General features: G+C 35.4%; 1 protein-coding gene across 2 annotated transcripts in view; it reads left to right on the forward strand.

Moving 5' to 3' along the window:
* Positions 1-13,296, forward strand: part of PIK3CB (phosphatidylinositol-4,5-bisphosphate 3-kinase catalytic subunit beta) — a 72,890-nt gene that overhangs the window by 44,570 nt on the left and 15,024 nt on the right. For both annotated transcript variants that reach the window (XM_030456364.1, XM_030456365.1), the window contains exons 11-16: positions 316-446; positions 3,364-3,417; positions 5,386-5,574; positions 9,232-9,353; positions 11,371-11,514; positions 12,450-12,549. In XM_030456364.1, coding sequence (XP_030312224.1) covers positions 316-446; positions 3,364-3,417; positions 5,386-5,574; positions 9,232-9,353; positions 11,371-11,514; positions 12,450-12,549 — 740 coding nt within the window. The remainder of the gene's footprint in view (positions 1-315; positions 447-3,363; positions 3,418-5,385; positions 5,575-9,231; positions 9,354-11,370; positions 11,515-12,449; positions 12,550-13,296) is intronic.

Consider the following 13,296-nt stretch of genomic DNA (forward strand, 5'->3'; position numbering starts at 1 on the left):
TGATTTACAGAAGCTGCAGATGTTACTGTGATTTGGTTTAGTATAGGGATACCTCAGCTTTCCATGGCTGTTATGTTTATTTTGTAAAGAAAAAATCAGTTTCTCATTAGGTGAAGATCCAACTTCCGTGAATGTAGGAGGTATGGGTAGTTTTTCTACAATGCACTGCACTTGCAGCATAAAGATCTGTACAGCAAAACATGCTTCTGCCAGTTGTTTTCAGTAAGCAACTGGTTATAGCCTCTTTGCCTTTCAGATTTATAATTTTAATGCATTCCTGCCCAATAATATTAACTGTTCTGTCTAATGTTTCAGATGAACTTGAAGAAATGTTGAATCCAATGGGAACTGTCCAGACTAACCCTTACACTGAAAATGCAACAGCTTTGCACATTAGATTTCAAGAATACTCAAAACAGTCTATTAATTACCCTCCCTTTGATAAGGTAAGAAATGACCAAAAAAAGCAGTCATGAATGCCTATGTGTAACTAGCCATTTCTTCTTTGCTTTCAACACTGTTTTACACTGAATTCCCCACTTCTGCCTTGTTACCTAACTGCACTTCATTAAACTTGCACAGCCTGAGGGTACCAATGGGCTGGCTTCAGCATCTTCAGGCAGTATTTTGAAGACACATACTTGTAAAGCTACTGTGTACATAGGTTCTTGAGGGTCAGGAGCATATTGAGTTTCAAATAACAAGGATCTTGCAAGAAGCTAAACTTTCATTAAGCTTATCATTCTGGAAATCTACAAACTGTGCCTGCACTCTCTAAAGAGCCATATACTATTTTATACACGTGTTACCCACTTCAGGACACTTCTCTCCTGTGTGAGCTAAAAACCTTCTAAGTGTAAGTAGAGTCTTAATTCTTTATAAAAGGGATTCCTCAAGGTCTGCTCTTTGAACAAAGCAGACTGGAGTACACATGGCAATGTTTGTAGTGCAAACACTAGAATGCCAGCAAATGAAACTAAAACCAGGAAACGAGTAATAATGACAGCTAATGATGCACTGAAAAAACTGCATGCATACATTAGTCTGAATATTGGTCTTGGGAAAGTTAATAATCACGTAATAAAAATTGCCATTTTTAAAGAGGCGTTCGTACCTTTGGGGAGGGACATGAACAAAGAGACAGAAACTACCAAGCTTTATCCAAGAGGGATTTGGCGTTTACGGATCATCAAAATAAAATGGAATAACAAGACAGGAGCTTGCTTTGGTTTGTTTTTGAATTGTTTTTTCTCTCCCCCCTTTTTGTCAGTGCAGTACTCATTCTTGTATTAAAACAGCATTTAAATTATTTTAAAACCTAGAGTGGTACTGACCAATTGCTACTTTCATTATAGGTGACCAGTTTACACTTCATACTGGACATATTTTAGTCAGTTTTGTTATTGATTTATTTATATTTTGTTATTGGTTTATTTGTAGTGCTTTTTCCCTCCTTTTTTGTGATTACACTATAATATATTAAGAAATATACTATATTTCTTAAGAAAAGATGTTGTGTATATTCTACAGCCATGTTTAGTGAAAATGTTTCTTAAGTAAGTGCCTACTTATTCTAGCAATATTGTTCCTTTTATTTGTATCTGCAATACTAAGTTTTCAGTATGTTAAAAAACCATACAGTATGTTAAAAAAAATGAGGGGTGAATACAAACAAAATATTTTCTTAAGTTATCAGTTGTATTGACATGAAGGTAGTGTCTGATGGTCTTCACCATCCTCTGCAACTTTCATGTGACTCCTGGCTTTTTTTATTTGGTGGCTTTGCCCCCTTCTTGAACCGTACCTGACAAAGTCCATCTAACAGAGGGAAAAATCCCAGAGAAATTTTACATAGAGTTATCTTAGTAACAGCATCAATGCACTTGCACTGAACAGCCTCTTGGGGCTGAGTCAGCAGAAGTGCCTTGGCTTGTGTAATGCAGGAGGAACGTCTTGGGCTGCTGCTGACACACTGAGCAGCTCCTTCAGTTGAACAAAGCTGGACTTGCAGAAACTTTGAAAGCTTCTTTGCAGAATGTCTCCAAGAAGAACGTGGAGGCAAGCATCAAACAGAATTAGAACACTGTGGGGTTTTTTATGTTTTCATACACAGTATCTAAACAAGCTTTATAGCCACATAGCAGATGTAATGCATTAATAAGCATTTCATACAAAGAAATAAAACCAGTTAGCATACCTTTTCAAGAATTTTAGCTGCTGGCTATTATTTATGGTCTGATTACTGTCATCATTTGTTGTTTCTCACACTGCCTGAATAAAAACAATATAAGTGAGGCTGAATCTGTCTGGGGGTGATGTTTTATTCCTGGGTGATGGGAGAGGCAGACCTCTGAGGGAAAGGAGATGGTGTAGATTTTCAGACTTCTTTCTTAATTAGTATTTTATATTATGAGTTGTTCCTCAAAGCAGCAGCATCTGACAGCTGTAGATAGCCCTACCTGATCAGTTCAGCTGGTCTCATCAGCTCAGGCAGTCACTATTCCAATGTATCTCTGGTGGCTGCAGTAGTGTGCAAAATACAGTTTGAAGAACTGTGTTTAACATCTATACTACCATCAGAATTTAGTTTATGAACTTCAAACACTAAGTAGAATGTTCAAAAGTAAAAAAACAAACAAACAAAAAACCCAAACCAATAAAACAGCAACATAACAAAATAAAAATAAAGAGCAAGAGTAACTTGGAGCTAAGCTTCTAGTGTATGGTTTCTTTGCTGTTAACAGAAGCATCAGTCCTTGTTCCTGAGGGCTGCTGTGTATTAACTGGTGCTGTGAACTTGTTGGTGAAATAGTCACTTGATCATTAAATGAATTCTTGTTGGAAGCTGGTTGTTCAGCACATTACACAAGAGGAAGTTCCTAGGTTTAGAAAAGTAATGGGAAATGCAAATTGAGATAACCTGAGAAGATGGTGTAAAGACTAAGTTTGTGGATTCATGCTGAAAAAGGTAACTAAAAGTGTGCATCTGTGGGTAACAGGACATGACTCAAGGAAGTGGGGACCTCAAGAACAGCAGAAATAGAGATGAGAACTGGTTTGCTAGATTGAAAAATAAGCAAGAAATAAAAACAGAAACCAGCATAGTGTAGATAAGCCCAGGTGTGATGAAGAAAAAGAAACTGGAGGCAATAATGAGCTCCTGCTCCTGGTCTCCATATCCTGGAGATTAGAAAAGAGGCACAGTATACAAGGTCATGGTATGTCACTGTATACACAGAATAATACTGTTGCAAATATCTAAAAGAGCAAAATTTCCTTATCTGCTTCATTTTGGTAATACTTAGGGGGTTTGGGGTTTTTTTGTTTTTTAAATTTAATGTATTTAAAATTATCTTTTTGCAGATACTTGAAAAGGCAGCTGAGATTGCAAGAAGCAGTGACAATGCTGCAATGGCGGTAAGAATCTGCTAAAGACTTGTAAAATTTATTTTCTGGGTTTTTTTGCTTTTTATCTTCTACCAATTCATCTAGAATGGTACCTGGATTGGAACTTCTACTGTTCATCTCGAATCAGCTGCTGAAATAATGACAGTTCTATTGCCTCTGTTTTCTTCTGTATTTCACTTTTATGATCTGCCTTAAAATTCATGTATATATCAGCTTCTTCCAATGTATTTTGGACTTCTTGAGTATTTTTTGTCAAAAAGCACAATTGCTTTGCAAACTGTATGAATTTGGAGCACAGCTCAGACTTACATTAGATCTGGAAAACATTCTTAGGCTGCATAAATTATTGCTGGAAAAATGCTCAGTTTTATCAAGTATGATGATTTGCATGATAGCCAGATGCTTCCAGGAAGTTCTCTCAAAAATAGTCATTGATATATAAGATGCTTTGTCTTAAATATTGTGATTATATGCTTATATTGAGGAATTGGATTGTTCTAATCTGAAGAAATATTTTGAAAAGATCACTGAAATCTGAAGGAGCTTTCTTTTCAGAACTTAAGATGATGAAAGCACAGTTAGAACAACAGTAACAGTAACTGCATTTTACATAATAATAATAAAGCTGTTAAAGTGAATCCCTTCACTTGAAGTGCTCAGGAAAAGTGAAAACTCACTGCTACTTCGGGTGGAAGCAAGCAAGCTAGGGTACGATTGATTGGAAATCCCAAGTTGCAGGATTCCTATTTAACAGTAGTGTGACTGTTAATTTCTAAGGTGAACATTTTAACACATAAAAGAATAACCTTATTGTTGAGACAATGTACTTATTTTGAAACAGAAACAGAATGTACTTAGTTTACTAGTCAACTAGTACTTAGTACTGATCAATTATTGTAATTCAACTAGCTTTTGAAGTATTCACTCCTAAAGAATTTATACTTAGTGACATTTTTATATGAAAGTATTTACTTAAAACATTTCAGCACAATGCAAAGCATGGGCAGCTCTAGGAGTTAAACTGAAGTTCTGTCAGTTTAAATATGGATTTTTTTCCTGTTAGGTGGAAAAAATGCAAAATGACATTTTATAAGACCTGATTGTTTTCTATGAATCCTAATTGCTTTTGCTTACCATTTGTTCTGAACTTTCTTTTACATTTTTTCTTCTTTAATTAGACCTAGCTCTCAAAATTTTTTTGGAAGTTATTCAGCTTTGTGAAGCTATAGTTGAATTTGGTATTTAAAGTTTGCCATGCTGTTTTTCAAAATATGTATAGAAACTAGTTTATTCCCTTTGATCACTGCCTTCTGACCCAGAAGCAGCAGTTTCTTTTGTCTCTCATGAACTAATGGAATGCTGTTGTTGCTGATGTCACTGCTTCAATTTCTGCCCTTGCATTTTACATAAGGACCTGGCTGAGGAGAGAAGGTGTTGACTGGGCTAGTGTGAACTCCCAGTCATACAAACTCATTTACAGAATCAGTACTATTGTTAATATTTCAGAGAAACGAAATGGAGCAAAATATCTGTAAGAGACAAGTCTGGATTAGAAGATTCAAGTGTGCTTGTATGCTTAGAAAACACACTTTTCTTTGATTATTGTTGAATAAGTATTTTTTGGCTTTTAATTAAAAAGAAGAAAATTGTATATGTATTGCATTTGCTCACTAGAAAACAAATTATGTGCATCCTAAATGTAAAGTTCTCCGTGTTACTGTTGTAAATAGAAATATCGCCATCTAGTGTCATTACCGCTAAGGTTTAGTTACTTTTTTAGAAACTTAAGTACGCTGAATTTTGAACCATTAGAGTTCTTATGGCTTAAGAAATCTGAAAGAAAAGCATAGTGGTCATTCCCCTGTGCTTCAGGAGATTTATCTGATATTCTTCCTGGTGCATGATTTCTGGTACTTGAGCAAAAATATAAGAATCTTACTGGATATATCAAAGCATTATATATTTCTCATTTTCTAGGGTCGAGGTGGTAAGAAGTTTTATATTGTTTTAAAAGAAATAATGGAAAGAGATCCTTTATCTCAACTCTGTGAAAATGAAATGGATCTTATTTGGACTTTGCGATATGACTGTCGTGAAAATTTTCCACAATCATTGCCAAAACTGCTGCTTTCTTTGAAATGGAACAAACTTGAAGATGTTGCTCAGGTAAGGGAAAAGATGATAGTGAGGAAGAATGCTGCAGCTAAATCAAGAATAGATAGGGTTTCTTTCCCAAGCACAGACGTTTTAAAATGATACTGTCGTGTAGACCAGAGTTCACTGTATGCCTTCTGTGGCCTGAACACATAAGCAAGAACTGTCCTAAAGAACCCAGGATGCAAAAACAAAAAACAAAATGTACTTAAGGGGAAATAAATATAATAATAAAAAATTCTAAATAAATTAATTTTATTATTTCAATTAGGATTATTTATTATAATAAATAAATGAATCTCCTTATACATTTTGAGCAGTTTAACGTTTTTTATAAAAATCGAGATCTTGGACAAAGTAATTAAACCTCATTGAAACGGACAGATGGTTTTCCAAAGCGGTATGGTACCCCCTAGTGGTAACAAGTACTTAATTCTCATCAAGTTGACTGACCGAATAGGGTCTCCTTAAAGTTAGTCATTAGAGACTTGAAGCTCAGTGCTGATACAAGGTTCCACTTCCAATGCAGTGGCATAATTTGTTTGCTGTATAAATGTGCAAGTATTATTGCACTATGTTGTGAAGAAGTTGGTGTATCTGCCTTTTTCTGTATGTACCCAAATAGAATCCAACTCTTGTGATGCTTTTTGGGAGTAGGTGAAACCATAATGTGAGAAAAATTATGGGAATTTATAATGAAGTCATTTCTTCTTGACAGAGTAACTTAAAACCAGGATTTGTGTTAAAACTTTTAATCTTATTGTGTACAGAGCAGGTTGGGAAAAAGTGTGGAAGTCTGGTCAGTCAGTGTTAAGAAGCACAATACTCATTCTAAGGGCTGAACACAAATGATTTGTTCATCTGCTTTATTCTGATGGAACTGCATATTGAAGTGATGCTCAACTTCTTGCAGGCTGTTAAGCTAGACAATATTTGTATCTTTCCATGAGTCTCATTTTTTAAGAATTTTAAACTATTTAAAAAAACTATTAAAAACCAACCAAAAAACTCTGTCTTTGAGCTAGAAAGCATTAGCTGTGAAGAATTATGATTCATAGCATAAATTTATATTCTAATTTAGTATTCTGACCTTTGCCTGTTACAAGCTAGATGTTCTGGAAGAAAGGAAACCAATCCATGAAAACTCAACTTCCATCTATTCATCATGTGCTTTTTTTTTTTTTTTTGGTGATAATTCAGGCAGTTGTAATCTTAGTTTGCCTCCAGCACAGAGTTTATTTTCTATTACATCCTTCCTACCAGCTAGATGTATATGTTCTGTGAACTTAAAAAAATAAATGAAATTTCATCCTAGCTCATTGCCTGTGCCATGAACACTCAACTAACAAAGTGGAGCACCCACACATTCATTGCTCACTTGTGTTTTTTCACGTGCAAGAATCCTTTGTTCCCTACTAATTCCATTATGTGCTTCTGAATTTGTTGTTCATTATTAAAAGTTATCTGGAACTGTAAACTAGAAATATAAGCACATATTGTGAGGGGCTTTGAAATATACCCTTCAGTAGCAGAGGTTTGGAAAATTATTTGGAGTGAAGGAAATGAGTTGACAACTCAAAGCCCTCTATGTTTGGGAATTAAAAATATGTGTAAAGTATTGGATTTAAACAGATGGCTGAAAACACTTAGTCATCTTGGTTGTTACCCTACTGTCTGGAAGGAATGTAATATTTCTGTCTGCTTATGTATAAACAATAGTGCAGTTTATATTTTAGTGTTGGTTTTGGCAGCAACAATAGTCTATCTGAAAACTGACATCTTATCCTTAAACATGCCAAATATTTCTGTAATACACAGACATGTGAGTACTCCCAATGACTTACCTTTTCAGGTAAGGTAGGACAGCCTCATTAGCAGGACTCAATGTATCTCATTCAAATGAAATATATAGAGAGCTAGCTGTGTATTACAATATTTGTGCTGGTATAAAACGTACTCTGTGGTAGTAGAAGTTGTTTAATGCTTGTTATTAGCTGTAAGTATTTCAGTCAGTCTTGGCACTTAACATAAAAAGTTAAAAAACAGACAAACACAGAAACAAAATAAAAACCACCCCAAAACCCAACCAAACACCAGCTGTTTGTATGAAAAACAAAGAAAATAACTATATTCCTGTTTCCATTAATGCAGATCAGAAGTAGAAACTGGTTTTTTCAGAAATTGTGTATTATATTTGATTGTAGGCCATCTTTCATCTATTCACTCAGTAAACCAAGAAGTCTTCCACCTCAGCAGAGTCATAGGGTGGCAGTACTTGTCAGCAGAATTCACAGGCAGTGTTTATTCTCAAAGTAGAACTTAGTCATTATTTTAAAAATAATCCACCCACTGCCTGTGTTAGTTTCTTACCATATGTCTGACAAGCATAGCTGCAGGTTGTGTTTTCACTATTTCATGGTATGAAGTATCTGCTCAGTGTTAGTATTTCAGAATTCAGTAGAAGTCAGTGTTGAGGGCTGTGATGCTTGACATACAGACTGGTGTTACTCAACCTTACTGGGCTATGGATTGGATATATTTTTGCATTTTTATTTCTGTGGTATTATGACCTTGATATTTAAAAACATTGCCAATTTTACTTTATACCTTTATGAATCTTGCTGATGCTCACACTGGTATTTGCCCATGAAGACAGATTAATTGACTCAGGAAGAGTCTGCTTCTCAAATTATAGTGTGGCCACTGGCTTTGCATTGCTGGACCCAGTTTTTGCCTTCTGAATTTCCCAAAACTGTATGGATGAACCAGTTCAGAATCTGCCTCCCAGGTGTTATAACAGTGTTACAAACATGCCTGTTAAACACAGGCTGAGGCTTTGGACTTGTACTTGAACTGGAAACATTATTAGAGCTATGGCATATAGTAGAAATGGTCATTTTTTACTTTTGATAAAAGGATTAAGGTAAAAGGATTAAGGAGGAAAAGGATTAAGGAGGAAAACTTTATAATATTTTTTTAAATTTAAGGTGCTATTTGAATATTAAATACTTGTGTTATCTGATTTGTAGGAAAGGGTATTTTTATCATCAGTTATGATTCATTCCTACAGAGAAGAAAGATCTTGTGCTGTTGATGCACGGCAGTTACATATTCAAAATTGTTTATTCTGAGTAATAGTGTACTGTATCATAGAACTGTATCCATATTATTAAAAATATGCTCTCAGTGAGTAGCTTCATTACAATGCAATAGAACTAGTTTATTTTGAGACCTTTAGATGTTCTTGATAGTCCAAAATAATACACTGTGTTCTCTGTAATTTTTTCCAGCATATAATTGCCTTTTTTTTTCTTTTTTTTTTTAATGGAAAACTTTTACCATTGCCAAAATGTTTATATATTTAATAAAGCATTTACAAAACATTATCTAAATTTTTTGAAACTCTGTTTCTAAAGCATACATATCTGTGACTACCTAGTTTTTGTTTACTGTGCATTGTGTGTACCTGTGAAGAAACAATTTTTCTGATTAAGTGTAAAAGAGAGTTGGTTCCAAAATAATAATCTGGATCAATACGAAATTTAACCAGAAGGGGACACATTTTCCTAGAATTATCTCCTTCAGACCAGTCTGTAACTTCCTTCTGTTAGTATGAATGCTTTCATGGGCACTTATACCCATCCTAATAGTCTTTTTTTTTTAAAACAGCTTCAGGCTCTCCTTCAGATATGGCCAAAACTGCTGCCTAGAGAAGCATTAGAATTGTTGGATTTCAATTATCCAGACCAGTATGTCAGGGAATATGCAGTGGGTTGTTTAAAGCAAATGAGGTGAGTATATTGTATTATTTCAGCATGAAGTAATTTTGGGGGTGAAATTATTTCTGGGGTGAAAAACTGCATTGCGTGAGCTCGTAGAAAAAAAAGAACACAGAGGAATGATTTGGATCACTGCTTGCCATGAATAGATGGCCGAATAAAGCAGTCTAATTTCTACATAAGTACATTGGCAGCCACATAAAACCTTTTTAGTCTTACATCTTGTATTCAATGATTATTAATTTTCATGCTGTTAAAAGAACAGCAGCATCCCAGAACACCTTTGTCCCAGAGAGGGGGTTGTGTCTTAGCCCCATTCTTGGTCAAAGGGAGAGCAAGATAGTGTGATAACTTGGTAATAACAAGGGGGAAAAAATACAGTAGCCAAGTACTAAAAAAACTGTCCTCCAACCTCCTACTCTGTCAAGTATTGGCTACATCATTTTATAGAAATGTAAGCTGTAGCATATAATAAATAAAAAAAAGGGTTTGTTTGTCCTTCGTAGTAGCCTTTGCTATCTTCACTTTTTCCTTTATTGCATAATTATTGATCTTCCTGGTTACCTAGGGCAAGATTTGTATAACATGATAATTTGTAGCATTACTGCATATTTCCTGTCCTTGAGTTCCAAATTCTCTGGTTTAGTGATAAGTTTTTTAATGATCAAGGCTAGAACTTTGGGGGGGGAAAAAAAAAAAATACTTTGACTTCTTTCAAGTGCAAAGAAGGAATTTAGCTTCTGGGCTGTCCTATTAATACTGAATTGTTACATCTGAAATTAATTCCAGAATTCTTAGTTCTGGCTCTGAAGCAAAATCATGTTCAGTTGGGTGTCAGAAATCAATTTTCAGCTTCTTTAACAAGTCTGATTAAGGCAGTTCATAAAAATTGTAAACTGTTTTTTTAAAATAGGCAAAAAATAAATACAATGCAGCATAACTGCAAGATTTTACTAAGATGCTGAAGTTTTTTGGAGTAAGATGGAGAGAATGAAAGATTTCACAGTACTTGCATCTCTGAAGTCTTCAAGTGATGGACAGAAGAATTTCTGCTCCTTTCCTGCCATCTTAGGCAGAGCACTTGAATTCTGCAGGCTTGCTATAAGATAAGATATGCAGATGTAAAAATTCAAGGAACATTCACAATTATTCTAGAATAACATAACTGTCAAGTGTGAAGTTTTTTTCTGGGAGGGAATTCTATAGAAAATTATTGGCATTAATATGTCAATGTTACTTGAAGTAGTTAGAGGCTTTTCAAAGGAATGTTTATGAACTATTTTTGAATACTTCAATTTGCACTTATGAAGTTGGAGCAATTTGGGCACTGTTTGCTTTTTGTGATGTATTTTCCCTTATCCTCTGAAAATCTTCATGTTGTTTGGTATCTAAAAACCAAACCAAACAAAATATTCTGGCTAAACGGTTAGCTTTGTAGGGATATCTTAATAAATCAGCACCTATTAACTGACAGGTAGTAACTTTTAATGGCATGTTTATTGAAATGCTTTCACTGGAATGAATACTCTTCTCCCTTTCTTTGTAGGCTGAGTTACTTTGGCAGGTATTGGAAATTATTCTCAGTTCTTATCTATATCCAGTGCAGCTAATTGCTTTATTACAGGGGTTCTTTGTGGTTGCAAAGGTCCAGCTCCACAGTCAGAGGCGGACTGGTCTAATTATTCCAAATTATTTCAGAATGGTCACTGGCTCCCTTTATGTCCCAGATACTTAACCTAGCACTCTGACTGAGATCTTTATTTTGTAAAAGCCTGTGACTAAACACCAAGTTTCTGCTTATGGATTTGAGGGCCTTAGTATTCTATTAGAGGTGTAACTTAGTGGTGAATTGATTTCTCTGGCAGTGTCAATGCATCCTGGTCCTTTCTCCATGCAAATGAAAACACTGGGGGACATTCTTGCTACTGAAACAAATCTGTCACCATTGGGTTTGTCATATGGATCTGAATTTCTAGGATATCATAATCTAGTTCTCTGTTACTAACTGCTTTTATGTACCTCATTCTAGTGATGAAGAGCTCTCTCAGTATCTTCTTCAACTTGTGCAAGTCCTGAAATATGAACCTTTTCTTGATTGTGCTCTCTCCAGATTTCTACTGGAGCGAGCACTCGCTAATAGGAGAATAGGACAGATGTTGTTTTGGCATCTAAGGTAGGAGTCTTTCCCTTATGGCCTTCTGAAATTATCGACCCTGACGGAGCTTTCATTAATGATTTCATGAGGATTTTTCTAAATAAAACAGTATCATTGTCTCCAAGTCTTCTTTTTATGTTTCTTTTCTTTCAGCATTTATAGATCAGAGCCTATCATTCAAAAATGTATTACAGTGGTTTGTAATCTATTGCTGGATGAGGGTATTCCAAACTTCATTAAGCTCTAACTATCTGATGAGCTAGTTCTGTGTGTAACCTTAGTGTTTGTTTTGGCTGTGTGTGCAGTAAAAGTACAGTACTTGTAGCTCACAGTTGGGAAAAAGTTATATTACGGTTGAGAGTGTAACAGAAAATAAAAGCTGTTCTGTGTTGCTACTTCTGATAACCAGTTCCATGAACAGCAGAAACTTTGCAGGATGGGCTACAGATTGATTCTGTCTTCTAAATACAAGTTCTTTTATTATTTCTAAATAGGAAGAGCAAGTACTATGTTAAAATATTTGAGGATAATTGACTCTGGTGTCAGGTTCAGTGGTTTGTTACAAAGTTTTCCCCCTTAGGCAGATTTTGGCATTTCCCTTACAAAGATTTAAGAACACATACTTTAATGTCAGCCCTGATTGTCAGTATTACCTTCTATGACTTAACAGTGCTACTTTCTTGAGTAAAAGGGGTTCCTGGAAACAAATATCCAATTGCTACCTCTGAACATTATTGCTTCACAACAGCCGTAGACCTTGAAGCAAGCGGCTTGCGCTGACCCAGCCAGCCCTCAGCCTATAAATGTTCTGTTATTTCATAAAGCAAAAAGCCAGATTTTTAATCTCCATGATGTGAGGTATTGCAGTGGGTTGGGTTCTTAAATTATTCTTCTATTCTAATAACTTGAATGCTAATCTGTAAATGTCTGATGAGACACTTTTCTTCTTATAGGTCAGAGGTTCACATCCCTGCTGTTTCAGTGCAGTTTGGATTGATACTTGAAGCTTACTGCCGAGGAAGTGTGGCTCATATGAAAGTGCTTGCTAAACAGGTATAGACTTCCCTTCTCCTTGAAATCTTGGCTTATCCTGACTTGTAATGCAGATATTTATTCCATTGTTCCAATGGGGCATATTGGTTACCTTGACACGGTCCAGCTGCTGCAGAGCAAGGAAGGGAAGGTTGCATGGGTGAGACAGAGAAATGAAAGGACTAAATAGATGGATGATGGAGCAGTGCTCCCTGGCAAAGCAAGCACCTTGTGCTATGAGGCCTCAAGAGGCAGAGAGTTGGGTTTATGCTGTTCTGAGATGAATGAGATGCTTCCAGAATATGGGATGCTGGGCAGGACAGCAATTTTTCCAGATTATTAACTGAAGAAAGCTTTCTGTGGACTTGAAACTTGTAAGCTATTTTTTCCAGTAAGGGTAGTTGGTTCAGTAGAAAGCATTCCCTTTCTATCTAAACTTTATCTAGATGACTCCAGCTTTAGATTTTCTTGAAAGGTGATGGTAAAATCCCTGGAATAGTATTGGTATAATGTAGTACTCCCTAGAGACAGTGGTGCTGAAGTAAAGTAGTAATTTTAGTGTTAATGTAGATGTGCCATTTACAAGAAGAAAATGTCTGCTTTTTAATATCCTAATAAGTGTGAGAGATCTGCTTCTGAATACACTAATAAGTGTACTGACATATCATTAGGAGACACAAATAATCTTTGAAGTCTCTAATGAAATTTTAATGAGTTAATTTAGATTACAACCATAAAAGTTTTTGAAAAATTATCTCTCTCTGGACT

Source organism: Calypte anna, chromosome 9 (genome assembly GCF_003957555.1).
Source record: "Calypte anna isolate BGI_N300 chromosome 9, bCalAnn1_v1.p, whole genome shotgun sequence".
In the NCBI taxonomy this organism is placed as follows: Eukaryota; Metazoa; Chordata; class Aves; order Apodiformes; family Trochilidae; genus Calypte; species Calypte anna.